This window comes from Sinocyclocheilus grahami, unplaced genomic scaffold, assembly GCF_001515645.1.
Source record: "Sinocyclocheilus grahami isolate Dianchi unplaced genomic scaffold, SAMN03320097.WGS_v1.1 scaffold35.1, whole genome shotgun sequence".
In the NCBI taxonomy this organism is placed as follows: domain Eukaryota; kingdom Metazoa; phylum Chordata; class Actinopteri; order Cypriniformes; family Cyprinidae; genus Sinocyclocheilus; species Sinocyclocheilus grahami.
In genome coordinates, this window is record NW_015505214.1 from 2,599,552 (window position 1) to 2,626,145 (window position 26,594).

Below are 26,594 nucleotides of genomic sequence, written 5' to 3' on the forward strand. Positions count from 1 at the left end.
ACACAAAGGAAGATATTCTGAAGAATGTGGGAAACAGAGCAGTTCTGGGGCACCATTGACTTCCATAGTATTTTTTTCTCCTACTATGGAAGTCAATGGTGCCCCAAAACAGCCTGGTTACAAACTTTCTTCAAAATATCTCCCTTTCTGTTCGGCAGAACAAAGAAATGTATACGGGTTTGCAACAACTTGAGGGTGAGTAAATGATGACAGAATTTTCAATTTTGGGTGAACTATCGCTTTAAGCCAGAATTTTAATTTTACTATGGTAAAATAAATGTTCATTGATATCTTCAAAAGATTGTTTGAATTTTGGCACACTTTGTTTTCTATAGAATGTTGATGTGGTAACTAATACTGTACATTTTGTTTTGCTAGCATGTGTGGAAATATTCATACCATGTGTGTTACAACTAACCCCGCGTTACTTTGTGCCCGCACTCCCCTAAATGTCCTCACTGTGCCATATCTGAATCTATAGCTGAATTTTTCAGATGAAGGGTGAGTTATAGTAATGTGCATGGTAATGCTTCAATATACATTATCACATGGCATAATGTAATGTAAAATGCTGTATTTGATGCCATCTCAGGTCATAAAAAGTTTTAAATACGTTAAATGGTATAAGAAATGTCTTGATTATAATTTCAAGAGGTCTTACAGTTGGGGACGGAAAGACAAGAGTGGCAATACGGCTGGATTAAACTTCAGAAGGCAATGATTGATGTCATTGAATAAATATGAGCGCTGCACTTGTCAAGTCAAAACGTGGCTTTTATTTGAATGTATCTGAAGGCAAGAGACTGTCCTCAGAAACGTGTTGTTGGCATTTTAATTTCATTTGATCTATAATTCCTGATAAAGCAGCCTTTATGAGCGCGGAGCTGCTTTGTGTACAGCCGTTACCGGGGCTTCTAAAATGTGCATTTCCAATCAGCCTTTCTTGCCGTTTATGGTCCGATCAATGCAAATATCAACTCATGTTTTACGCAGCAAACACATAGAGTTGTAAATGAGAAAGATGTTAATTCTTTAAATAAAATATTTATACGATTTCAATTGACATACTATATATGCTTGATTTATCCCTTTTCATAAAAATGGTCTAAAGGCTGAAATGCTGTTGTTTTTGTGAAAACCTGTATCTGTACTGTAAATCATGTAATTTTATGGCTCAATACTGTATGTTACCATAGACATTGTCCAACCCCACTCATACTGTGTTCATTTTACTTGTGCAGCTCTTAAAATGGGTCATAAATTGCCTTACATTTATTTTTTAAAATTCTGCAGATACCCTGTAAATAGTGAAATAAAATTCCTTCCTTCATATTTGTTGGTATTTGTGTATTGAAACAAATTTTGATTGACATTTAAACTCCTATGTGATTTTCTATATTTAAAAAAAGGTCTTTTTTTATTTGGGCTAGTTAAATTAATTTTCGGGCTACCAAAATTGGAAGAGTACCTGCCCGAAGGGCTACCAGGGATTTAGAAATTTTGCGAGCCCTGCATCTGTCTCCCTTCTTCTGATACATCTCTGATCAATCTCTGATCAGTTCCTCTCCCTTGTGTCCGGCTGTATGTTCACAAATAGCAAAACACACGGTTTTACAAATGAGGATGTCCTCAAAGGAAGATTTTAGGTGATTTTGTCAAGTTTTGCTTACTTCTGGGAACCAATTTGTCCCCAGAATATGGTTACAGTAAGTAGGTACACACACACACACACACACACACAGGTTTTCCTATCATTATGGTGACATTCCATAGGAGTAATGGGTTTTATACTGTCTCCCCCTACACTAACCCTACCCTTACACTAACCCTTACGTAAAAATTAATTTTTTTCTCATTGGACCCAAAAAAGGACAATGATTTCAGATACTGCCATCTTTGTGGGGAAATTTTGTCCCCATACAATAGGGTTTACCTGAACCACACACACACACATACACTTACAAAATAGTGGTTATCATCTTAGATAAATCACTTTTAGTGTAAAAATAATTCATTGCAAAGGTTATTCTGAAAATGCAATCACGTTCTATATAAACTATATATCTATTGAATCTATATATAGATGCACCAAATGATTCACCGATTAACCATTAAGATGAGTTAGATCAATAATAGAAGTCATGCAAATGAAAAGTTTGATAAGTTTTATTAAAGGCAGTTGCTGTGAATGAAACATTTATATAGATGAAACACTTATTTTGTGTAGTGAAAAGGATATTTTGTGATTGTGTACTGTACCAACACAATTGAAAATATGCTGAAATGTTTGAAAAAAGTGCACATTTGATGATCTGTTGTGATATTAGTACTAAGAGTTTTGAAAATTTCCCAATTTCTTGTGAAAATTACGTCAAAACAATAAAAAAAAAAAATGTGCATTTCCAATCAGCCTTTCTTGCCGTTTATGGTCCGATCAATGCAAATATCAACTCATGTTTTACGCAGCAAACACATAGAGTTGTAAATGAGAAAGATGTTAATTCTTTAAATAAAATATTTATACGATTTCAATTGACATACTATATATGCTTGATTTATCCCTTTTCATAAAAATGGTCTAAAGGCTGAAATGCTGTTGTTTTTGTGAAAACCTGTATCTGTACTGTAAATCATGTAATTTTATGGCTCAATACTGTATGTTACCATAGACATTGTCCAACCCCACTCATACTGTGTTCATTTTACTTGTGCAGCTCTTAAAATGGGTCATAAATTGCCTTACATTTATTTTTTAAAATTCTGCAGATACCCTGTAAATAGTGAAATAAAATTCCTTCCTTCATATTTGTTGGTATTTGTGTATTGAAACAAATTTTGATTGACATTTAAACTCCTATGTGATTTTCTATATTTAAAAAAAGGTCTTTTTTTATTTGGGCTAGTTAAATTAATTTTCGGGCTACCAAAATTGGAAGAGTACCTGCCCGAAGGGCTACCAGGGATTTAGAAATTTTGCGAGCCCTGCATCTGTCTCCCTTCTTCTGATACATCTCTGATCAATCTCTGATCAGTTCCTCTCCCTTGTGTCCGGCTGTATGTTCACAAATAGCAAAACACACGGTTTTACAAATGAGGATGTCCTCAAAGGAAGATTTTAGGTGATTTTGTCAAGTTTTGCTTACTTCTGGGAACCAATTTGTCCCCAGAATATGGTTACAGTAAGTAGGTACACACACACACACACACACACACAGGTTTTCCTATCATTATGGTGACATTCCATAGGAGTAATGGGTTTTATACTGTCTCCCCCTACACTAACCCTACCCTTACACTAACCCTTACGTAAAAATTAATTTTTTTCTCATTGGACCCAAAAAAGGACAATGATTTCAGATACTGCCATCTTTGTGGGGAAATTTTGTCCCCATACAATAGGGTTTACCTGAACCACACACACACACATACACTTACAAAATAGTGGTTATCATCTTAGATAAATCACTTTTAGTGTAAAAATAATTCATTGCAAAGGTTATTCTGAAAATGCAATCACGTTCTATATAAACTATATATCTATTGAATCTATATATAGATGCACCAAATGATTCACCGATTAACCATTAAGATGAGTTAGATCAATAATAGAAGTCATGCAAATGAAAAGTTTGATAAGTTTTATTAAAGGCAGTTGCTGTGAATGAAACATTTATATAGATGAAACACTTATTTTGTGTAGTGAAAAGGATATTTTGTGATTGTGTACTGTACCAACACAATTGAAAATATGCTGAAATGTTTGAAAAAAGTGCACATTTGATGATCTGTTGTGATATTAGTACTAAGAGTTTTGAAAATTTACCAATTGCTTGTGAAAATTACGTCAAAACAATAAAAAAAAAAAACTGTACTATAGTAACTTTTGGTGGAACAGACCTGTAGCTATAATCTGATCGGTTTAGGTTGTAAATATGTAACAAACAATTCATATATTAAAAACCAAGACGTTTAGTATAGCGTTAATATGTTAGAGATGACCATTGTTTAATTCCTGGCACAACGTGAATGCTTAAATGAAATCCAAAATGGTAACAGCACAATACAACTGTGCAAACTTTCATTATAATTTATTGGGTTTTCAAAATAAATGTAAACATATATCCGAGTTATTCAGACGTGTAATGTTACATATGATTTAAATTAAGTAAAAAAATAAAAATAATATATATATATATATATATATATATATATATAATTTACCTTGTCAGAGTCCATATCATGTGTGACAGTTAAACTGACGCTGGATAGATAAAGGGGTATTTCTGCCATCGCTATTGTGAAATGTCTCTCTCATTTTCAGAGAAAGTTGCTAAAGGATGGTCGATTTGTTGCTAAAAGTTGCTAAATGACATTGTGATTGCAAAATTGTCACATCATCAAATCTCAGCAAAAATTATATTTTATATATGTTCATTTAGATTTGTTTGTAAAATAATATGCATGATATAATATTAAAATATAAATAACTGTATTTTTAAATACATTGAATTATTGAAAACGTACACATTTTTGAATGATTTCAATTTAAGTTTTTTTAGTAGCTAGTAAACTAGTAATTCTACACATTCTCAACTAATATGCTTTAAGCAGTGTATTAGTAGTTAGTTAGTATGCTACACTCTAAGAAAAGTCTGTAAAAATAAGGCACAATCTACTATGTTAATATGAAAGAATTTTCCGTAAGATGCTTTTTGGCACAGTTGTATGCACATAAAAACTCAATTTTATGGAATAACACCCCCCCCAAAAAAACCCGATGTCACAACCGAAACGTCACCAAATGTTTCGGTCGGGACTGTTTCAGTAGTGACAATTTTAGATACTTTTGAACCTTGCTCAAAGATGCTAATCAGCACATGGTTAGCTAGCCCAGTTCTGAACGGTGGTACACATTAAAACTAAATGTTTTCAAATAACACCCCAAAAAAGTGTGCTTAATTGCAGAAAAAAGGTGTTTGGAAGTGACATTCCTTAAAGTTACAGACTTTTGAACACATTTATCTCAAAATGATGGGACCTATGTAGTTAAAACCAGTCTCAGCCAATGGGCTAAAACGTACACTTTTTCCATTGTGACATGAAAATGTGGGACATTTTAATTTTTTACAAAGTTTCATAATTTACAAAGAAATTGAACTTTACTTAAAATAAAAAATAAAATCTAAAATATACATTTGAAAAAGAATGGAATAAAACGCAAAAATTATTTCAATATAAATTTCTTAAGTTGAATTGTAAGGGTTAAGGTTCAGGACAGCTATACATAAACCAACTCTATGTTTGTGTACATAAAACAGATATTACTAAACAAAAATTTAACTTTTAAAAAAAAGGTTAAAAAAATTAGATGTGTAAAATAATACAATAATATAATTCTCTTCTTGTTCATGATGTTGCAAACAGTAGTTATAAGACTAAATGTATTTGTAGTCATGTGTGTTTAATTATATACAATACAAAATAAACATTCCATAAAAAAATTCGAATAAAATATATACATTTCAGTACTGCTTTAAATAAAACTAAAAATTTTAAGCATCACAACTAAAGTACTCAAACAACTTATTTAAACTATATTAACACTCTGGCAGAAAGTGACCAAAAACTGAATCAGGAGGCAGTTCCAGTTTTATCAGTTTTGAATTGAAAATAATTCTAAATATAAAAGCAATTTGCAGACAAAAATGCAATGCTACATTATATACTAATGACAAAAATAATCCAGTCTCTAGGAAGAACAATGCCATCTTTAAATGCAATTTGTCAGCCTTAGTAGTAAATTCAAACATTTTATATATAAAAACAAAACAAAAAAAACATTCGGTTTTAACTGCAGGTAACACAGTCATTAACATTTCAATTAATTGTCAAATTAATAAAAAAAAAAGGTCAAGAATAATGATTTCAGAATAGTTTCCAACTCCAATAGGTTGTTGGTGCCGAAGGCCCAGTCAAGCTTAAAGAGAGAGAGAGAGAGAAACATTCATATTTTTTGTTAGATTCATATGGAACATATGCACTATTAGGACATTAAAAAAACAACAACAACAAAAAAAGCTATAGTCTATGTACCACTGCTGATTGTCCATGACTTGGCTCTCTATTAGAAGGTGTTTGAACACAACATTAGGATAATCATTGAAATATCCCTTATAACCAGTCTCAGGATAAATAAAGGCCTTTGTGATTCCACTTAAAAATAAAAACACTTACCACTACTGCTCAGGACCATCAAAGATGTCAGGATTGTGTCCTCCATCACATCATCTATGCTTCTGGTTTAGGATTCTATTACAACAAACAAATCTGCAGTTACAAGCCCAATTTTATTTTAATGTATTTTTGCCAATGCCTTTCCACTACATTTCAGATGTTGCTTAATATTACATAAATCTAAAATTTACCCAACAACGCTTCAGTCAGCAAGTTGGATCCAAGACTCTTGGTTGATCTGGTGCTCAGTTTGTTGGCCTTGTTTTCATTATAGTGGTGAATGATGTTCCTCATTTGAAACAGATGCGTTGACGGCAAAGACATGTTCAAAAAGTAGTCGTTCTTCTTCATTTGAGCAAACAGTTGCTCTGAAATCTGACTACTGACTCCGTCAGCCAGCTGAGGCACGAGGGTGAGCTTCCTCAGAACATCTCCATCTGTACTGCCTTCATGAGAATGGTCACAAAGTACGTAATGGTCAGCTGAACCCGTCACTGGGTGTCCGTGAGGATCTGTCCCTCTGGTTTTTTCATCCAGCCAGGGCAGAGACACTTTCAGTTGTCCACATCTGGCCAGTTCTTTGTTAGCTTGAGTGGGTTCCACCAGGCAGCCTTCAAATGGAGAGATGGGTAACTTTTCTGGTGCCCTTAGATTGGTGTGTTTTGCAAGAGCCTGTGCAAAGTCATAAATTATGACATTAGGCATATGATGCCATGATAATAGCAAATCTGCAAAATCTTGAGGGCCCTCAGCTCGAAGATTACATTTTAGGCTGTAAACAATTCCACAGGGGCACATAATGACTCCCCAGCCTCCTAATAAAAGACAGAACAACACAAAAAAGAAAAGAAAAAACAAACAAATAGGTTAATGACAAACTGAAAGAGGAAATGGAAATTTCTTCTAATATTTAAATCTAAATCTTGTATTAAAATACTTTTGAAATATTTTAAAATACACTTAAGCTTGGAGTATGATTTTTCTTTAAAATATTTTATACTTAATATGCATTAAATTGATCAAAAGTGATAAAACATTGTATAAGGCTACAATAGATTTCTATTTTGTACTATTAATAAAAGAATCCTGAAAAGAAATAAAAATTACGGTTTTCAAAAAAATATTAAGCGACAACTGTTTTTAACATTAATAAGAAGAAATGTTTTTTGAGAACCAATTCAGCTTTGCCGTCACAGGAATAAATTACATTTGAAAACGTATTCAAACAGAAAATAGTTTTTTTTATTGTAATATTTCACATTAGTGTTTTATTGAATTTATAATAAAATTAATGCAGTCTGTGAGAGTGAGAAAAGAGACTTTCAAAATCAAAAACAAAACAAAAAAAGCTTTCTGACCCAAACTTTTGGACATGCATTCTTTAGAAGGTAAAAAAAGTGCTTTTACAAAAGCTATGAATTACTAATTCATAAATATTTTATGGGGAAATAATATTTTTTAACTATGTTTGCCTTGTCATTACAAGGTCAACATCTCGAAAAACTCTGCAGTTTTTAAATGTTAGAAGCACTAATTAATTCCACAATACCACACATTTACAGAAATTAAAACAGTAGAGTAAAAATTAAACTCACCAGAGGCACTCCAGATTTTTGAATAGATTTTGTCATACGCTTGCTTGGATTTCAATTCATTGTACAATCTAAGAAGGAGATCGCTGCGAGATCCAGTGGAGTCCACATCACATTCAATGCATAAAGTTCGAATCACGTCATCCTATCAAAACCAGTATTATTTCACAAATGTTCATTTGAATGCAATTAATTTATTCAAAGCCATTGAAAGTGTTGTTCTACTAATAAAGCGAACCTTCTTTTTGAAAAGTTCTTCTCCAAGTCTTTCCTCTGTAACTGTCATTTTTAAAATCTCTGATGAAGTGTGGACTTTCTCAAACTCCGTGTTTAGCACAGTGTCTGAGTGACGTGTGTTTTTGCCAATCCAAGGAGCCCAGAAGTGATAACTTGGCGGTACTGCAAATGGATTGTGTTCGCCATCTAAAACAGCAGAAGAAAAAAAAAAAATCAGAAGATGCATTCTTTCCAAAAGTTTACTATATAGTGTAATATGCACTATATGCATGTACTCGCAACAAATCCTCGACAGGTCATCTCTTTGGACAGTGACTCCCAGAACTCTTCCAGACTGACCTCCCCTTTAAAATTCTCTGGAGGCTTTTCAATGTCCTTTTCTGAAAACATAAACATAAACATAACATGAGTATTTTACTATGACAAGAACAACATGTCAAAAAAGTATTAAAGGATTAAACTGGCAAATGAACCACAGCATTACAATTTTTATACCTGATAATGGAGAAGCAGTCTGTTTGTGTAGACCCATGAGTACCACCGGAGGATGATCGCCACAGGTGGGGCATGAATACTTGTATTCATGATCTGTGAGGGCTTCAAACTGCAAATAAGCATCCAGCATTGTGTCTGGAGGTGGAAACTCCACTCCTGTCGTAAGTTGTAAAAACTCAACTGCTCTGCTCACTGAAGCATGGACCTAGCGAAAATATTGGTTGATAGTGATACAGTGTTAATATTGACAGCAAATTTTGATTTAGTTTTAGTCAGTCTTTTGACTAAAATGCCATTTAGTTTTAGTCATATTTTAGTCACCTGAATTGTTTTTAGTTTTAGTCTAGTTTTAGTCGACTAAATATTATAAGATTTTAGTCGACTAAATCTACAGTAAATGTAGTCGGCTAAAATCTAATGGGGTTAGTTACAGTGCATTTATTAAGCATTTCTCTAAAATTCCCAAACTCATTATATAGGTTTGATATTAAGGTTTTATCATGATAGACACCAATTTAACTGTGGTGACACACAACATAACTTTGTTAAAATTAAATAAAACCAAATAAATAAAACTTCTCATAAAGAACAAGAACATGGTCTTCTTTTTAATTAAATACCAATGGTTATATAGGCTAATTATGCATTCTTTATAGCAACTTGTTAACCATATTCTTCATTCTTTCAAGCAGACATATTTATTTCCATAAATAAATTTAGATTAATCTTTAGGGCTACTAAAGTTTTTCAGTCAAGAGCAGTGCGTGATTTTCTTTCTTTCTTTTGTTGCTTGATTAACATCAATGACTTGGACAATAGCAACTAGATTAGGCTGCTGTCCCTTTACAACCGAATGCACAGCTGCAATGGATGCAATGTACTGATACACGTTCTCCCTACTGTTTACGTTCACTTAAGACGTAGTCAACTGTGTTTACGTGAATACTCGTCAAAACGGACAATTCAACATCATTTTGTGTGTAATTGTGAGACGCGCTTTCTGTGTGTGTATGCTTGTGTCTGTGCTCAGAAAACCAGATCGAATCGAGTTTTCTCTTGCGTCGTCAGATTTATCTATATGTCTGCTCTTCTCTTACTCCCACATATTGACATTTTTGAACGTTTTATGCGACGTGCAGCAAGTGTTTGTTAGCTTAGGGCTGGGCGATATAGCTAAAAAAATTAATCAACGATATAATGTTTCATATCGTTCGGTATCGATAATTATTGAAACTTTTTATTACCTTTTTTAAAACAAAAAGCAATAGAATTTTTTTATTTATTTATCCACTGTAGTTATAATTAACAATTTAAGACAAACAACAATTTTTTTTAAACAATCAAACAATAAAAATTAAACAAATATCTAATTTCTAATGTGTTATATGCAGATTAAATAGGTCTTTATTGTATAGGTCTAACTGTCTCCCGAGGCCACTGGAGGGCGCATTGAGCAAAATAATGCTGCGCATTTAGCAAGTAACTCTATAAAAACGTGCATTGCGTCTAAATTAACTCATAAAAATCAAATATAATTTCATAAATTGCATAAACAATTATGAACAAAACAGCATCATGTATTTATGCATTGCTTAATGCAAAGAGCTGAAGCGCCATTCACACAGATTGCATTTAAAAACATATGAGACACAGTGAAAATGAATAAACCTCCACAAATTCGTGACGTGTTTTCTAAAAGTTTAAACTTTTAACTTTGCATGGCTTTCTATACATCTCTTCTGTGAGACGTGAGTGCAGCAGTCATATTTGTCCTTCTAAAAAATGCACTGAATATGCGTTCTGTGTGAATGGCTTGGTTTCGGTTTTAACCCATTCAATATCTTCTCCGCATTGAGCTTCTATATTTCGCTAATATTTTGAATGAATAACGCAGCAGCAGTGGCGCGTCTCGTGGCCTAGACTAACAAAACATTAAAATGCAACAACGTCACTTACATCATCACCGCATCTCACTGATGGCACGCTCCCTGATGCACACCTAACATTCAAATGCAAATGTTTATTTTAAATTCGAATAATATTCGTTCTTTATTCACAATCTCCTCATCACAGGCAGGCACAGCACTCATTTCAGCATGTGTTCGTGTTTGTGTGTGCTGTCTGCATCACTCATACGAGCCTATATCGTGCGCTATATCGAATATTTTTTCTATCGATATCGAAGAAGATGTACCGTCGATATATATCGATACCGTTTTATCGCCCAGGCCTATGTTAGCTTATGTCCCGCCGGTTCATGTGTACGCATCTAACCTCTGAACTATGCAGCAGATTCCTTCTGAATTAATCTCTTCCCAAATCGCCCCTCCCTAACATTTTCATCTCATTTTTATTCTTTGACGAAAATGTCAATAGATTTACGTCATAGTTTTTGTCATTCAAAAAGAGTTTTAGTTAATTATCATCTCGTTGTCGGTGAAAAAAAATGTTGTTAATGAAAATTATTCGTCAACGAAATTAACACTGTAGTGATACACCCCCCCCAAAGTTTCAACATTTCAAAATAGCATTTGACAACTCAACACATTCACGGATCAGTGACAAAAGTATTAAAGGGTTCATATGATGCTGCTAAAAAGAACATTATTTTGTGCATTTGGTGTAATGAATTTGTGTTTATGCGATTTAAAGTAAAAAAACACATTATTTTCCACATACTGTACATTATTGTTTCTCCTCTATGCCCCGCCTTTTTGAAACGCGTCGATTTTTACAAAACTCATCAGTCTGAAAAAGCGAGGTGTGCTGTGATTGGCCAGCTATCCAATGCGTTGTGATTGGCCAAATTCCTCAAGCGTGAGATGGAAATGTTACGCCCCTCACATACTGTTGATGCCGTGTCCCGGCCGGCGCGATGAGACAAAAACATTAAAACCCATTACATACGAGGCATTTGTTGCATCCATTGGGGACATTATTACTGATTATAATGATATATGATATATATACTGTCTTTTTACGCGTTGCATTGCATCATGCCGCGTAAACATAAAACTCTGTCTGCATTTGTGATCAGAGAAATGACAAACAACAAGTGCTACTCTACACTGCTCAAAACTCACGTTTGAATCATCAGTGGCAAATCCTTTAAATGAAAACGCACTTACGTAAGTCAGAACTGCCGGCATTTTAGTCTATCGTTACTCTCCCAGGATCAGTAAACAGTCCTCCATAAAATGCACTGCACACATCTGGACATTTGGGTTAAACTGTTTTGGAACAGTGTTGTAAATACAACTTAACCAGTCGTGTCCTCTTTTGGGAGACCAAACAAAGTAGTTTTAAGTGAAGTGAAGTGACATGTGGCCAAGTATGGTTACCCATACTAGGAATTAGTGCTCTGCATTTAACCCATCCTAAGTGCACACACACAGCAGTGAACACACACAAACCGTGAACACACACCCGGAGCAGTGGGCAGCCATTTATGCTGCAGCGCCCGGGGAGCAGTTGGGGGTCCGGTGCTTTGCTCAAGGGCCCCTCAGTCGTGGTATTGAAGGTGGGAGAGAGCGCTGGTTATTCCCCCCCCCCCCCTACAACCCCTGCCGGTACGAGACTCGAACCCACAACCTTTAGGTTACGAGTCCGACTCTCTAACCATTAGGCCACAACTTCCCCAGTTTTGTTTTCACAACGAAAAACACAGTGGCCTAGCGTGAGGGGAAGCCCCGGCTTAGCGTGTGCTGAGGCCAGAATAGAGTGAGCTGAGGCCGGGCTAGCGTAAGGGGAAGCCCCGGCTTAGCGTGAGCTGAGGCCGGGCTAGAGTGAGCTGAGGCGGCGGGGTCGAGAACGGCATGCCCGGCGGATCCGACAAATGAGCGGCAACCACATGGGATGACCCCGGGCTGGATTCCGCTTCGTCCACGGTGAAAAGTTGATGTATTCCCTCAGCGACCAGCACAGATCAGTTCTAGGCATGACGAAGCGGATATCGTCCTCTTTTGGAAGACCAAACAAAGTAGTTTCGCTTTCACAACGAAGCACACGGCGTCTTTACGACATGGCTGCAGCGTCAACAAACCTACAGTGAGACTAAAAGTTACGCCTTCTTTCTTTGCGTGAACATTTGGGCGGCGTTATGCAAATCTTCCCACATAGTGACGTAGATATGTGGGGGCATGTTAGAACGAGCCGTTTTAGGTAGGTGTGGCTGACTCTGAACTTTTATAAAGAATATCTCTTCGGATTTGAGACTTTAGTCTTTGCAACTTTACAGATCTTCTTTATGCACCAAGAGCTTGTAACACTCCAAAGAGAAAGGAAAAATTGAAATGGCATCATATGACCCCTTTAATGATAAGGAATAATCTATTTTTTTTTTAAACTTAATGTTCTTAGAAATTTACTCTTTGTATACCTTGTGGAAAAGAAGTACACTTTAACATACTTTTGAAAAAAGTATATACTGAAGTGTGAAGTGATTGTAATATGTTCAGACAATTGATTGCATGTTATTTACAATTAAATAAAAATGTATTAGTTACATTTTATATTAAATGCTAGTTAGTTAAAGTTAAAAGTGCTCTTTTGACCCACTAAAGTCCATCTTTATATGTAATTTTAAAACTCTTTCTGTTGTCTTTGTAATAGGGTTTAAAGTGTAGTCCCAAATGGTAAACTAAAATGTCATGTATCTAAACATATTTTCTAATTATAAATTTTTAATGATAATTACAATTTAGTACATTTAAAATACATAAACTTTAAATGCATTATCAAATAACTTGTGCTTCGGTATGTTAGTCAACACATTAAAACAAATTTTCATGCATGAGAAAAGATGACTAAAACAATGATTTAAAATGTAATTTAAAGTAAAACTCTTAATTTGATATTATTACTGTACCTAATTGTGTTAGGAAAGTGATGAAAGTGAACTCTCTTAGAGTACACCTTAAAGGCCTTTTACTTCATATTACTTTATTGGCTATTAGTTTTTTTTAATAATCTGAAGAATACTAAAATTGCAAATTTTTTTTGAATTAAGTGTTCTTTTTTCATTAATTTTTTTACAAGGGTTTTATCATGTTGTGTTCATATTATTTTGAGAAGCTTTTACATAATTTTCAACAGAGTTTACATTTAATGACTAAAAAGTTAATGTGATGTATCCAAGTAAAAAAACCTATATTATAATAGAATTATTGATTATAATAGATATTGAATTATTATAGAATTTTGTTCTGCTTGTTGTCAGTTGGACCATACAACTTTGAATTGGCCAAAAAAAGGTTAAAATATAAACCAGTTTCGCTTAACCATTTATTATTATTTCTTTCAAAATATTTATGTCAAACTACTTAAAGGGGTCATCGGATGCAAAATTCGCTTTTACATGTTGTTTGAACATAAATGTATGTTGGCAGTGTGTGTACACATCCAACCTATAATGATAAAAATCCACCCAGTGCTTTTTAAAAAATCCCCAATAAGAATGATCACTTTCTCAGATCAGGCTGTTCTGAGATTCTTGGCAGAGTGATGTAGTTCTGCACAGGCCCCTCCCACAATTGTTGATTGACACTTCCATTTTAGCACAGACCTGCCCTGAGTGAGTTGGAAACAATCCGCCATTGTTTCGACGACGGAGCAGGTGTAGACAAGATTGTCTCCTAAGCGATTGAGGTGTTTTGTTGTTGGATGTAATAATGAACATAGCAGTCATCATTTACTCCTGACATCTAAGCCGCAGGAAATTACATTTGTTTTTGAAGGGGATGCACCCCCGATCTGCCTAAATGCGTTTATATTCGCGCGAATCATTCACGATCCAGCCTCACCTACAGAAGAAGTGAGTCTAAGGGTTTTTTTTAATGACTCTTTGCAAATCACCTTTCCTAATAATGTGCTAGTTAGCAAGTTCCGTGGCTAAAGTAAACAGTATCATGAGAATGGCTCGTCACCACACAGAAGAGAGGGGCGGGGTGAGCAGAGCTCATTAGCATTTAAAGAGACATGCACCAAAACGTGTCGCTGTTTTTGACAGGGTAAAAAGGGTGTTGTTTTACACTACCATTGAGAAATTGTAACCAAAGTATGCTATAGACTTTTCATTAAGACCCTAAAGAATCATATAAACTTGTATAAAATGGGCATCTGATGACCCCTTTAAGGTTTTATTTTCAGGAATCTCTTAATGAGGCTTTCGTTATAATGACAGTTGCTCCACCTTGTTATTTTTAACATATATATATATATATATATTTAGAATAAATTTATATACAAGATGAAAAAATAGTTTCATGCCACTGACCCTTATATAATCAAGCTGAAGATTACCTGCAGAAGGTTTCTCAATGTTAAACATAAGGGGATGTCAAGGATGATGTGATCATTGAAGTTATGGAGGCCATCTTTCCACTCTTGATAACGATAAAACATCCGACACTGCGGGCACTGCTTACAGTAGGTGGCGACATCTATCAATTAAAACAAGTATACATCACAAAACATTGTAGCTGAATAGCACAAAAGCATATGGACAATATAATCTACCTTTAATAATGCACCAATTGGTCAGGATTTTGGCATTCTGTGTAATTAGCATAGGATCGCTGAGGAGCACATCCCCTGGACATTCCTGACACACGGTTTCATTTGCACAAAGGTTTTGTGGGTAATCTTTGCATGGCGATGGCACCCACATATCTTCAGGAAGAATGGCAGGTATCTTCTTGTTCTGAAGAATGTAATTCACCATATACTTCAATCCCAGACCTTTCGGTGGATAAACATGATGGTTGTCTGTAATGTCCTCTTCTTCTGAATGTGGCTTATCTGGCGATCCCTCAGTTCTGAAAAGCTCTCGCTGCGTTTGAAACAGATGCCATTTGGCGACATATTTGTGCAGACATGAACGTCGCAGTTTGGTACAAGGACAGTGCCAAGAGTCTAAATTTGTGTTATATACAACCATGACACGACCTAAACGACTATAAGACGATACATTGGGTTCAAAAACTGAAATGAACTTTTTTGCTGACGAGATCCCAATCGAGGTGTGAACAGAAAGCGGTACGCAGCTACTATTAGCAAGCTGCTGCAGAGCGAGGCATTCTTTTTTCTTTTTCTCGCTGAACCATTTTCCTCTCACCATCTCGGTTAAAATGTCTTCCTCCAGCGAGACTTGTTCAACCAAAGACTTGCAAAAGCTCGCTGCACTGATATGCATGCACTGGTACGATGTGACGCCGCTCCTCTGCGCAACATCTATGTTAATATGGCACTCATTTGATTCGCAGAGGATTCTGTTGTTTTCTCCCAATGTCTGGTATTGGACGTGAAGCGGGATGCCGTGGCCTTTTACGACTTTGAGAACTGCAAATATCCCATTTGTCTCATCTATACATTGGCTTGTAAGCTGAAACGTCTCACCGATGTCCAATATCGACTGATCTGTGTGTTTGCGCTCCATATGTTTTGGTAGGTTGTTTTTATTGATGAGTATATTGCACGATGGGCATCTTTTTTTAATAACAGGCCGCACGCGATACTTTCCTGCTGCTGTGGTGGTTGATGGTGTGTCTGTGATCGTCAGAGCGGTCATATCTGTATTGGTGTTTGGCGATGTGTATGGGATTGAAGGAACAGACTCTGCTGTATCGATGACTGATGGTGTGTTTATAACTGTCGGAGAGGTCACTGGCGTACTGGTGCTTGACAGCGTTTTTGTGGTGGATTCGGAATTCGGATTATGTTTACAGACTTCTAAATGGTTTTTAAAATCGCCTCTTCTAAGAATTGTTGTTGGACAGTACATGCAGTGGTAATGGAGTGATGCTCTACAGCCCAGTCCACATCTGTGAATAATGAAATCTTAAAAAACAAAAAAAACCTGCATATTAGTAAAATATATTTATGCTACACATAATAAAAATGCATGTGTAAAGAAAATGTTTATACCTCCATTGACAACTGCTTTGTTACAGTGGCTTTTCAAGTGTAATTTGACTTTGTCTGGTCTGCTGGGCTTAAATATACTGGTCATACAAAAGGGACAATGAAAATTGTTGCAGCATTTTGTGCATCTCTCCAACGGAGGAAATTTTTGATCTTTCTGAATGGTAATATGTCTCTGCAAAGGAAAGAAAAACAGAGTTAAGACTACATAGCTTGGTTTTCTAATCAGGCACTGAATAGCGCACCCATTAAATAGATAGTTCACTCAAAAATGAAAATTCTGTCATCACTCAGCCTCATGTGTTTCCCATAAACCATAATATTTGTATTTCTCTTGCATGGTTAACACAAATGAATATATTGTTAATGTAGGTAATGAAGGTAACCAAAACTTTGATGCTTCAAAAGTTCATAAAGAGATTGAATCAAGCATTTTAATCACAGTTTTCTGAAGAGACACAAATGCTTTGATGAACAGATTTCATTTAGGCTTTTATTTACATTTATACATTAATCAATGCACATACATAGAGAAAGAGCACAGAATATGTAAGAAGCTCAAACATGTTCCTGTCACATGTGAGAATGTATATGCACTGATCAATATTTATATGTGAACGAATGGACTTTAAATGGAATGACAGAAATCATTCAAGTTTCATGAAAAATCTTCATCTGTGTTTTAAACATAAATGACAGTTTTTTTCTTTTCTTTTTGGTTTGGAATGACATAAGGGTGAGTAAATGGTGACAGAAGTTTTATTTTTGGATGAACTATTTCTTTAAAAGGTCTGTCACACCAGACCGTGGTTTTCTTTCTTTCTTTTTTTAGATTGAGCTAACATCTCATACATGATCTATTTATCTTTTTCAGCAGCAAAGACGCCTTAATAGCTTTAAGATTGTTCTGTATTGAGATCAAATAATTATAAAAGATCTTTAAATCAGAGAAAAACAGTCAAAAATTTGGTACAGTTGACATGTATTTTGCTTTGTGTAGGGTATTGTAACGGGGCTGACGAGACGTGAAAACCAAAGGAAACATACAAGGCAACGCAAAACTAGGCTAGGAAACGACTTAGGGTTCTGTAGAGTAGCTATCGCTAGGAGAGTGATAATCGCTAGACAATACTCGGCAGAGGGAAGGAAACAGAGTGAGTGTTAAATAGTGAGGGAGTGATATGAAACAGCTGGGTGCAATCAGTGTAAACAGCTGTGTGCAATCAGTGCAATGAATGATGGGATATGTAGTCCGGAGAGATGTGCAACAGTGTGTTGTGCGAGAGTCAATGAAATTGGAAGTTCATTGACCGGATTCGTGACAGGTATATGATATTCATTTTATTTACATATTCACATTTACAGTAATTTACAATTTCCCTAGGCAGGTGCATACAAAAACACAGTTTATTAGGAATTGCATATTTATTTATATCTGACAGTTTATGAACAAAAAGGGAATAATCATATTTCCACTTTATGACAGCATTAGGAATTTTTTTTTTTCTGTGGTTAAAATCTTTCTAATATAAAAGAAATAGTTTTTTATCCTTGATGGAAAGGCCACCGATAGTGAGATTGGGATTGGTTAGACATTGGTTTATACAGCTTTTCATCTTTCTTGATGAAAAGGCTAGTCTTATCTCATTTGCAATCCACACATCTAAAGCTTGTTAAAAATTGGTCAACTTAATGGGCGGTTTGGTGCATTTAAAATCACAGTAAAAATTGAGACTGCTACATTTACTGAAAATTAAGTTGAGGATTAAGAACCACGCAGAATTATTCTCACCGAGAAATCCAATTAATTTTATAGCTATTAATAGTGATAAAATCTAAAGCATTTAACCGTTACATTTGTCATTAACCGTCATTAACTAGCGATAGTTGATTACCCCATAACCATGTAACGACTAAGTTAAAGACTTTAGTGTTTGATTCATTTCATTACTTTGTTAACTTGCAAAACTTTGCAGCCACACGCACACACACACACAGGTTTGTTTTTATGGTTTATGGGGACTCTCCATAGGCGTAATGGTTTTTATACTGTACAAACCGTATATTCTATTGCCCTACACCAACCCTACCCCTAAACCTACCCCTCACAGGAAACTTTCTGCATTTTTAGATTTTCAAAAAAACTCGTTCTGAATGATTTATAAGCCTTTTGAATTACGGGGACACTGAAAATGTCCTCATAAATCACCTTCTCGTTGTAATACCTATGTCATACCCATGTTATTATACAAATTTGTGTCCTCATAAACATGCACACACCCGACTTAGGGTTCTGTAGAGTAGCTATCGCTAGGAGAGTGATAATCGCTAGACAATACTCGGCAGAGGGAAGGAAACAGAGTGAGTGTTAAATAGTGAGGGAGTGATATGAAACAGCTGGGTGCAATCAGTGTAAACAGCTGTGTGCAATCAGTGCAATGAATGATGGGATATGTAGTCCGGAGAGATGTGCAACAGTGTGTTGTGCGAGAGTCAATGAAATTGGAAGTTCATTGACCGGATTCGTGACAGGTATATGATATTCATTTTATTTACATATTCACATTTACAGTAATTTACAATTTCCCTAGGCAGGTGCATACAAAAACACAGTTTATTAGGAATTGCATATTTATTTATATCTGACAGTTTATGAACAAAAAGGGAATAATCATATTTCCACTTTATGACAGCATTAGGAATTTTTTTTTTTCTGTGGTTAAAATCTTTCTAATATAAAAGAAATAGTTTTTTATCCTTGATGGAAAGGCCACCGATAGTGAGATTGGGATTGGTTAGACATTGGTTTATACAGCTTTTCATCTTTCTTGATGAAAAGGCTAGTCTTATCTCATTTGCAATCCACACATCTAAAGCTTGTTAAAAATTGGTCAACTTAATGGGCGGTTTGGTGCATTTAAAATCACAGTAAAAATTGAGACTGCTACATTTACTGAAAATTAAGTTGAGGATTAAGAACCACGCAGAATTATTCTCACCGAGAAATCCAATTAATTTTATAGCTATTAATAGTGATAAAATCTAAAGCATTTAACCGTTACATTTGTCATTAACCGTCATTAACTAGCGATAGTTGATTACCCCATAACCATGTAACGACTAAGTTAAAGACTTTAGTGTTTGATTCATTTCATTACTTTGTTAACTTGCAAAACTTTGCAGCCACACGCACACACACACACACAGGTTTGTTTTTATGGTTTATGGGGACTCTCCATAGGCGTAATGGTTTTTATACTGTACAAACCGTATATTCTATTGCCCTACACCAACCCTACCCCTAAACCTACCCCTCACAGGAAACTTTCTGCATTTTTAGATTTTCAAAAAAACTCGTTCTGAATTATTTATAAGCCTTTTGAATTACGGGGACACTGAAAATGTCCTCATAAAGCACCTTCTCGTTGTAATACCTATGTCATACCCATGTTATTATACAAATTTGTGTCCTCATAAACATGCACACACCCACCCACCCACACACACACACACACACCCACCCACACACACACACCCACCCACACACACACACACACACGCACGCACGCACGCACGCACACACCCACACACACACACTCACACTCACTCACACACACACTCACAGAGACGGAGAGAGAGAGACGCATGCGTATGCATTGCAAGATATGCAGGAGGTGTTAAGAAGCTTTGAAAAGAAACACATTTACAACAGGACCTGCAACGAAACCAGTTTAATATAATCAAGACGGATTAATTTCCGTGATTCCGCACTGGTCGCGTAGGCTACAAATCAACACACCACCGCACTCTCCAGGCCACCTTTTCCAGCAAACCCGGTTGCGCACCAAAAGTGCTGGTGTTCACCGATAATGTTAAAACGAATAAAACATCACAAAGGCACCAACTTACCATCGTCCTCGCCATAATTCTGTGCTATTTAGATACTCTGTCCGGAGACCGCTGGCCTAGTCCTGCTGTCCTGAACTTACTGCAAAATGGCTGCAATGTTTCTTCTTCTTCTTTCTCTTTTTTCTTTTATTGGCACCCGCACTTAACAGTGCATTACTGCCACCATCAGGTAGCTTGGGTCAGGCTGCAATATTTCGTCGTTTCCGGTGTCTTCATTTTATTTTATTTTATTTTTTTAATGCCAAGGTACCAGATATAAAAATACAGAGAATATCAACATTACATACAAAGAGGTGACATTACATGCAAAGCGCCATTTATAGATGTATGTAACAATAAATAAATAATACAAAACGAAAGATTTAACAAACTAAATTAAACAGATTAAATAAATGAACCGTTTTAAAAGCCTTGAGATTCTTGGAAGATGAAATAGTTTGGATATACTGCTGAGCCTCTTTTTTTATAAACAATATATAAATGAATTTAACAATATATAGTGAATTTACTGCGGTGAATATGACATTTTGCAAGAAGTAATAATAGGTTACTAATAAAATATTCATTCATTTGATCTCTTTGTATATTAAAGAAGCCAAACGTGCTCATCCTTAAAAAGCAGAGAGAAACCCTGGAGTACACTGCGATTGATAACATTAGAGAATTCAATCCAAAATAGCTGTGTGTGAGGACAATCCCAAAAGATATGCATATCAGTTTCATTAGGGTCACCACAAAAAGAACAGCTTGTATCTTTGTCTGATTTAAACCTTTTCAAAAACACTTTAGCTGGGTAAAATCTGTGTAACAATTTGAATGAGATTTCTCTAACCTTGTCACTCACACACACACTCACAGAGACGGAGAGAGAGAGACGCATGCGTATGCATTGCAAGATATGCAGGAGGTGTTAAGAAGCTTTGAAAAGAAACACATTTACAACAGGACCTGCAACGAAACCAGTTTAATATAATCAAGACGGATTAATTTCCGTGATTCCGCACTGGTCGCGTAGGCTACAAATCAACACACCACCGCACTCTCCAGGCCACCTTTTCCAGCAAACCCGGTTGCGCACCAAAAGTGCTGGTGTTCACCGATAATGTTAAAACGAATAAAACATCACAAAGGCACCAACTTACCATCGTCCTCGCCATAATTCTGTGCTATTTAGATACTCTGTCCGGAGACCGCTGGCCTAGTCCTGCTGTCCTGAACTTACTGCAAAATGGCTGCAATGTTTCTTCTTCTTCTTTCTCTTTTTTCTTTTATTGGCACCCGCACTTAACAGTGCATTACTGCCACCATCAGGTAGCTTGGGTCAGGCTGCAATATTTCGTCGTTTCCGGTGTCTTCATTTTATTTTATTTTATTTTTTTAATGCCAAGGTACCAGATATAAAAATACAGAGAATATCAACATTACATACAAAGAGGTGACATTACATGCAAAGCGCCATTTATAGATGTATGTAACAATAAATAAATAATACAAAACGAAAGATTTAACAAACTAAATTAAACAGATTAAATAAATGAACCGTTTTAAAAGCCTTGAGATTCTTGGAAGATGAAATAGTTTGGATATACTGCTGAGCCTCTTTTTTTATAAACAATATATAAATGAATTTAACAATATATAGTGAATTTACTGCGGTGAATATGACATTTTGCAAGAAGTAATAATAGGTTACTAATAAAATATTCATTCATTTGATCTCTTTGTATATTAAAGAAGCCAAACGTGCTCATCCTTAAAAAGCAGAGAGAAACCCTGGAGTACACTGCGATTGATAACATTAGAGAATTCAATCCAAAATAGCTGTGTGTGAGGACAATCCCAAAAGATATGCATATCAGTTTCATTAGGGTCAAACCTTTTCAAAAACACTTTCGCTGGGTAAAATCTGTGTAACAATCTGAATGAGATTTCTCTAACCTCGTTAGTTATTATGTATTTCGAAGACAGAGTCCATACTTTTTCCCAATCAATATAATCAACCCCATTCTTCCAATAAGACATCACATATGGAGTAGTTACAAGCTCCTTTTGAAAAAGCGATCTAATCTTATAGTTACGTGATGAAGGATGTGACAAAAAGCATAGTTTTCCTACTGGGATTTCAAATGGGTCTAAAGAAATAGATAAAGTGCTGGATGATCTAACAGAGTCCCTTAAAAGCAGAACAGCTCCTTTAGGAATAGTGTCCCATGACAATGGAGAATTCTTTAGGAAAATTACATTTACATAAGAATTCTTCGTAACTTAAAATAAGACCTTCTGAGTTAAATAACTGGGAAACAATCAGAATGTTTTTCTCAAACCAACTGCTATAAAATAAAGATGTTCTCTTATATACAATGCCTTGATTGTTCCAAATGAAGTAACGGTGAGGGGAGAAGTTGTGCTTAAAGATTATTGACCATGCAAGTAATGCCGGTTTATGAAATTGAGATAAATTGTAGCAAGCAGTACTCTGCCTCTCAAGGTCAAGTCTCTCTGCAACCATGCATTGAATCTTCTTTGGGCTTTTAGCAGAACAGCTCCTTTAGGAATAGCGTCCCATGACAATGGAGAATTCTTTGGGAAAATTACATTTACATAAGAATTCTTCGAAACTTAAAATAAGACCTTCTGAGTTAAATAACTGGGAAACAATCAGAATGTTTTTCTCAAACCAACTGCTATAAAATAAAGATGTTCTCTTATATACAATGCCTTGATTGTTCCAAATGAAGTAACGGTGAGGGGAGAAGTTGTGCTTAAAGATTATTGACCATGCAAGTAATGCCGGTTTATGAAATTGAGATAAATTGTAGCAAGCAGTACTCTGCCTCTCAAGGTCAAGTCTCTCTGCAACCATGCATTGAATCTTCTTTGGGCTTTTAATATAACCGGGTCAAAATTCAAGGTACATCTTTTATCTTGATCTTTAGTTATCACAATGCCTAAATATGTAATTTCAGATTGAACTGGTTTCCGGTGTCTTCATGCTCAGCCCCCCGCAGAACCCTTACGTCAGAGGCGTCTGGCTGCTTGGCAACCAGATCCGAAGCCAACAACACAAGTAGAACATATCAAATACGGGTGAGTGTTTAATGTTACTGACATATGCCTTCTCTTCTGCTTTAATGCGTTTAATGGTGAAAATGTTTGAAAAGTTTTTGCAGACTCCGTCATTAGTTGTATAACTTCAGAAGCGGCGCTTTTGAAATAGAAGTGTAGGCTACTCCTAACGTTAATTGCGAATAACATACAATGGAGTGTTGGAAAATACTGCTTTTTGTTTGCACTTTAGTATGAGTTGTCATCTTACCCTACTATTTTATGAATTATATGACTATTTTTGAACAGCACATGAAATGATTCTTATCTTTGCCAGCATACTAGCAGTTGGTAAAAAAGAAGAAGCCTACTAACATACTTGCCTATATTATTTTATATGGCGCAAATAGTTAGAGTAGTATACTAACGTTAGAATGCTATTCCGAATTCGGACACTCCAGCCTCACAACCAGAGAAAACAAACATTTGAATTTGTATTTGGACTCAAAAGACAGTAGTTACTGAGAAAAACATATTTTGACAATTCCCCATGTGTGACAACTAATAACTAAAATATCCCGAATTTATCATTTTGTTTATCGGTCTTTGTCAGTCACGTGCGTTTATTATGTGTGACGTCACCGAGGCGCCATTTAGAAGGTATCGTTGCATTGAGCAGTGAACTAAAAGTGTACAGAGCCGTGCAGTAAAGACCGATTAAATCGTCATTCTGGAGAAACAGCTGCAAACCAAGTAGATACTGTACCGAGATAATCTCAGCAAATTTTTTTTTAGGAACCGTAATTTATGTAATTTGCCAATGATGATCATTAACAATTAACACTGATCCATACTAACGTTACCGGCCGCAAAAAGTTGAGTGCCACCGGCATCGCTGCCTCCAACCTCCTAGGATATATGATTATCTTGTTTACAGTATAAAAACTTATATGTTCCGTTTTTGTCTACCATTGATTTGCACACATAATTTGCACAATTGTAAGTAATTACATCATGTGAGTCTCTACCATTAAACCTTACCCTGTTTGTTCACAATTTTCCGTACTTCATTTGGCTGATAACAAGTACTAATAACAAGGAGACAATCAAAAACGCATGAAAATGGCACCCAGGTAATGCTGCTTCGGTCCAGCCTGTTGAGACAGTGGACATTGTCCCAGGCCGCCTTACAGAGTCCACCTGGACCAGCATGCTCTCCCAGGAGGAGGGTGAGGAGGTGGTGGTGGATATCATAGCAGAACTGATGGAAGAAGTGATGGACAGATGCTATCAGGTGTATCTGCAAAGACAGGTGAGAAGACAATTCACATAATTTTTGATCATATGTCTATTTATATAGAACTTGCTTTGTAAAAGTTAAATTCCATATGCTTGTATGCTAGTTTTGGCTGTTTTATTTATTCATAGGATGGGTTATACCATGTTATGGTTAAACAGGTTACAGAATGTAATCATCTAGACAATACACCAGTGTTATTTTAGTATCATTGTGATATTATTATTAGTTTTTATTAATATTTTAAAATATATTTTATTATATTTTCATTTTTATTTTAAAGTTTTAGTCATTTTGTTGAGTCTGTTTTATTATTTATTCATTTTTTAATAAATATGACTGCATATTTATAATTTTTATTTCAGTTATAGTTTTAGTTTAGTTAGCTGTGATGGATTGAAGTACAATGGATTGCATTGTTGTTTAACAACATACCAATATTTCAGCTGACGAAACATCTTTCCAAAAGACTTTAACTACACAAAAACTCCATAAAACATCATTGAAAGTTGTGAGCTTTGACAATTACATGATCTAGGACTTTTTTACAGCACAGGCCATTGTAAAGACTGTAAGCCTATCCCTCACAGCCTCATTTTCATCCATGTAAAATTCAATATGGCGTCTAACCAGATTAAGGTCTGAATATGAATAGCTTACTTAAAATGGAAAAGTTCTGAGGCATTCATTTAGCTCATACACAAACTTTCTATCTTCCAACCAGTTGATACCCTTCTCTGTGTGGTGGGCACAAAATAACCTGGTGGAGACGCTAGAATGTCTTCTCCTGAGGAGAGATGAAGGGGATGATTCAGAACATGAACTCTTTTGGCAAGAGGATCAAGAGCCCCAGCCCTGTGCGATTGATTCTTGGGCTGAAGGATCTGTACCTGTGCTTCATGCTGCTCTGGAATAGCACAAGGTAAGAAAAGGTGGGATGTAGACAGTGGGGGATCAGGGCAGTGAAATTCTGACTTTAAGATGACTTTCTTAACATGTTATATTTTAGGTTTATATGACATCCCAAACAGCCTGAAGTGAAAAGACTGGTGTACCAGACAGAGGTTTGTTATAACTGAAACCAACCAAAATCCTGTTGCTCACAAACTGTCATTTGTTAACCCAGAAATTAAATTAAATATTTATATTAATATGTCATAATTTATTTTATATCTAATAAATAATTTCTGAAGGATCATGTGGCACTGAAGACTGGAGTAATGATGCTGAAAATTCAGCTTTGCGTCACAGGAATATATGACATTTTAAAGTATATTAAAATAGAAAACTGTTTTGAATAATATCAACAAAATACAAACTTCAAAGATTATTGTGGTAGGTACTGACTATACATAAATGTCTCAACAGAACTACTCCACCTTCAACCTGCTACCGCTCAATGCCAATAGAGTGATGATACCGAATTATTCACGAAAAATTAAGCTTTAGCGTTAGTTCTGGCAGGTCACGTGAGTCAAGCTTGCATCAGCTGATTCTCAGCTGATCACATCTACCTATAGGAATACGACACCTATCGCGGCATTCCTATATAAGCTGTATTCAGTATTATTCAGGAGCTTTTCAGCTTGCTTTGGAGCAAATTACCCTCCTCCATCCCCAGCTCCACCTTTCGCCACAGTCAGGACTTAGCTTTCTGATATTCCTTGCTAATCAGACTCCTTTATCTTGAATAAAGTGTTACACTTAAATATCATTGAGTACATTAATGATATCTGCCTTGTTCTGTTCTGTTAACCCTGGGGGGGGGGGGGGGGGGTTGATTTATGCTTTCCCTCCCACCTTCCTCTGAGGGATTATTGCTGCTCTCCCTGCTCATTCATGACAGGCTGCATGGATGGGCAGGG

General features: G+C 35.7%; 2 protein-coding genes and 1 long non-coding RNA gene across 4 annotated transcripts in view; 1 reads left to right on the plus strand and 2 right to left on the minus strand.

The window, feature by feature from the left end:
* LOC107581506 (protein FAM177A1-like) overlaps positions 1–4,290 on the minus strand; it is a 9,747-nt gene extending 5,457 nt beyond the window's left edge. The window contains exon 1 of the mRNA XM_016267083.1: positions 4,222–4,290. Coding sequence (XP_016122569.1) covers positions 4,222–4,290 — 69 coding nt within the window. The remainder of the gene's footprint in view (positions 1–4,221) is intronic.
* Positions 4,291–5,901: 1,611 nt separating this feature from the next.
* Positions 5,902–20,472, minus strand: LOC107581525 (uncharacterized). 2 transcript variants are annotated; one of them, XM_016267102.1, is made up of 11 exons: positions 20,388–20,472; positions 16,482–16,653; positions 15,075–16,394; positions 14,859–14,998; positions 8,559–8,763; positions 8,339–8,443; positions 8,065–8,249; positions 7,830–7,971; positions 6,426–7,049; positions 6,235–6,309; positions 5,902–5,977 (listed from the first exon to the last, which is right to left on the minus strand). In XM_016267102.1, the coding sequence occupies exons 1-10, from the start codon at positions 20,400–20,402 to the stop codon at positions 6,302–6,304; spliced, it is 2,916 nt and encodes a 971-aa protein (XP_016122588.1). In that variant the 5' UTR covers positions 20,403–20,472; the 3' UTR covers positions 5,902–5,977; positions 6,235–6,301. The 2 variants fall into 2 exon arrangements, with proteins under 2 accessions (XP_016122588.1, XP_016122587.1); XM_016267101.1 differs by lacking the exons at positions 5,902–5,977; positions 6,235–6,309 and having other exon boundaries at positions 6,769–6,906; positions 6,999–7,049.
* Positions 20,473–25,638: 5,166 nt separating this feature from the next.
* Positions 25,639–26,166, plus strand: LOC107581526 (uncharacterized). The gene is made up of 3 exons (XR_001608840.1): positions 25,639–25,651; positions 25,739–25,793; positions 26,098–26,166. It is a non-coding gene; the product is annotated as an uncharacterized lncRNA (long non-coding RNA).
* The last annotated feature ends 428 nt before the right edge of the window (positions 26,167–26,594 follow it).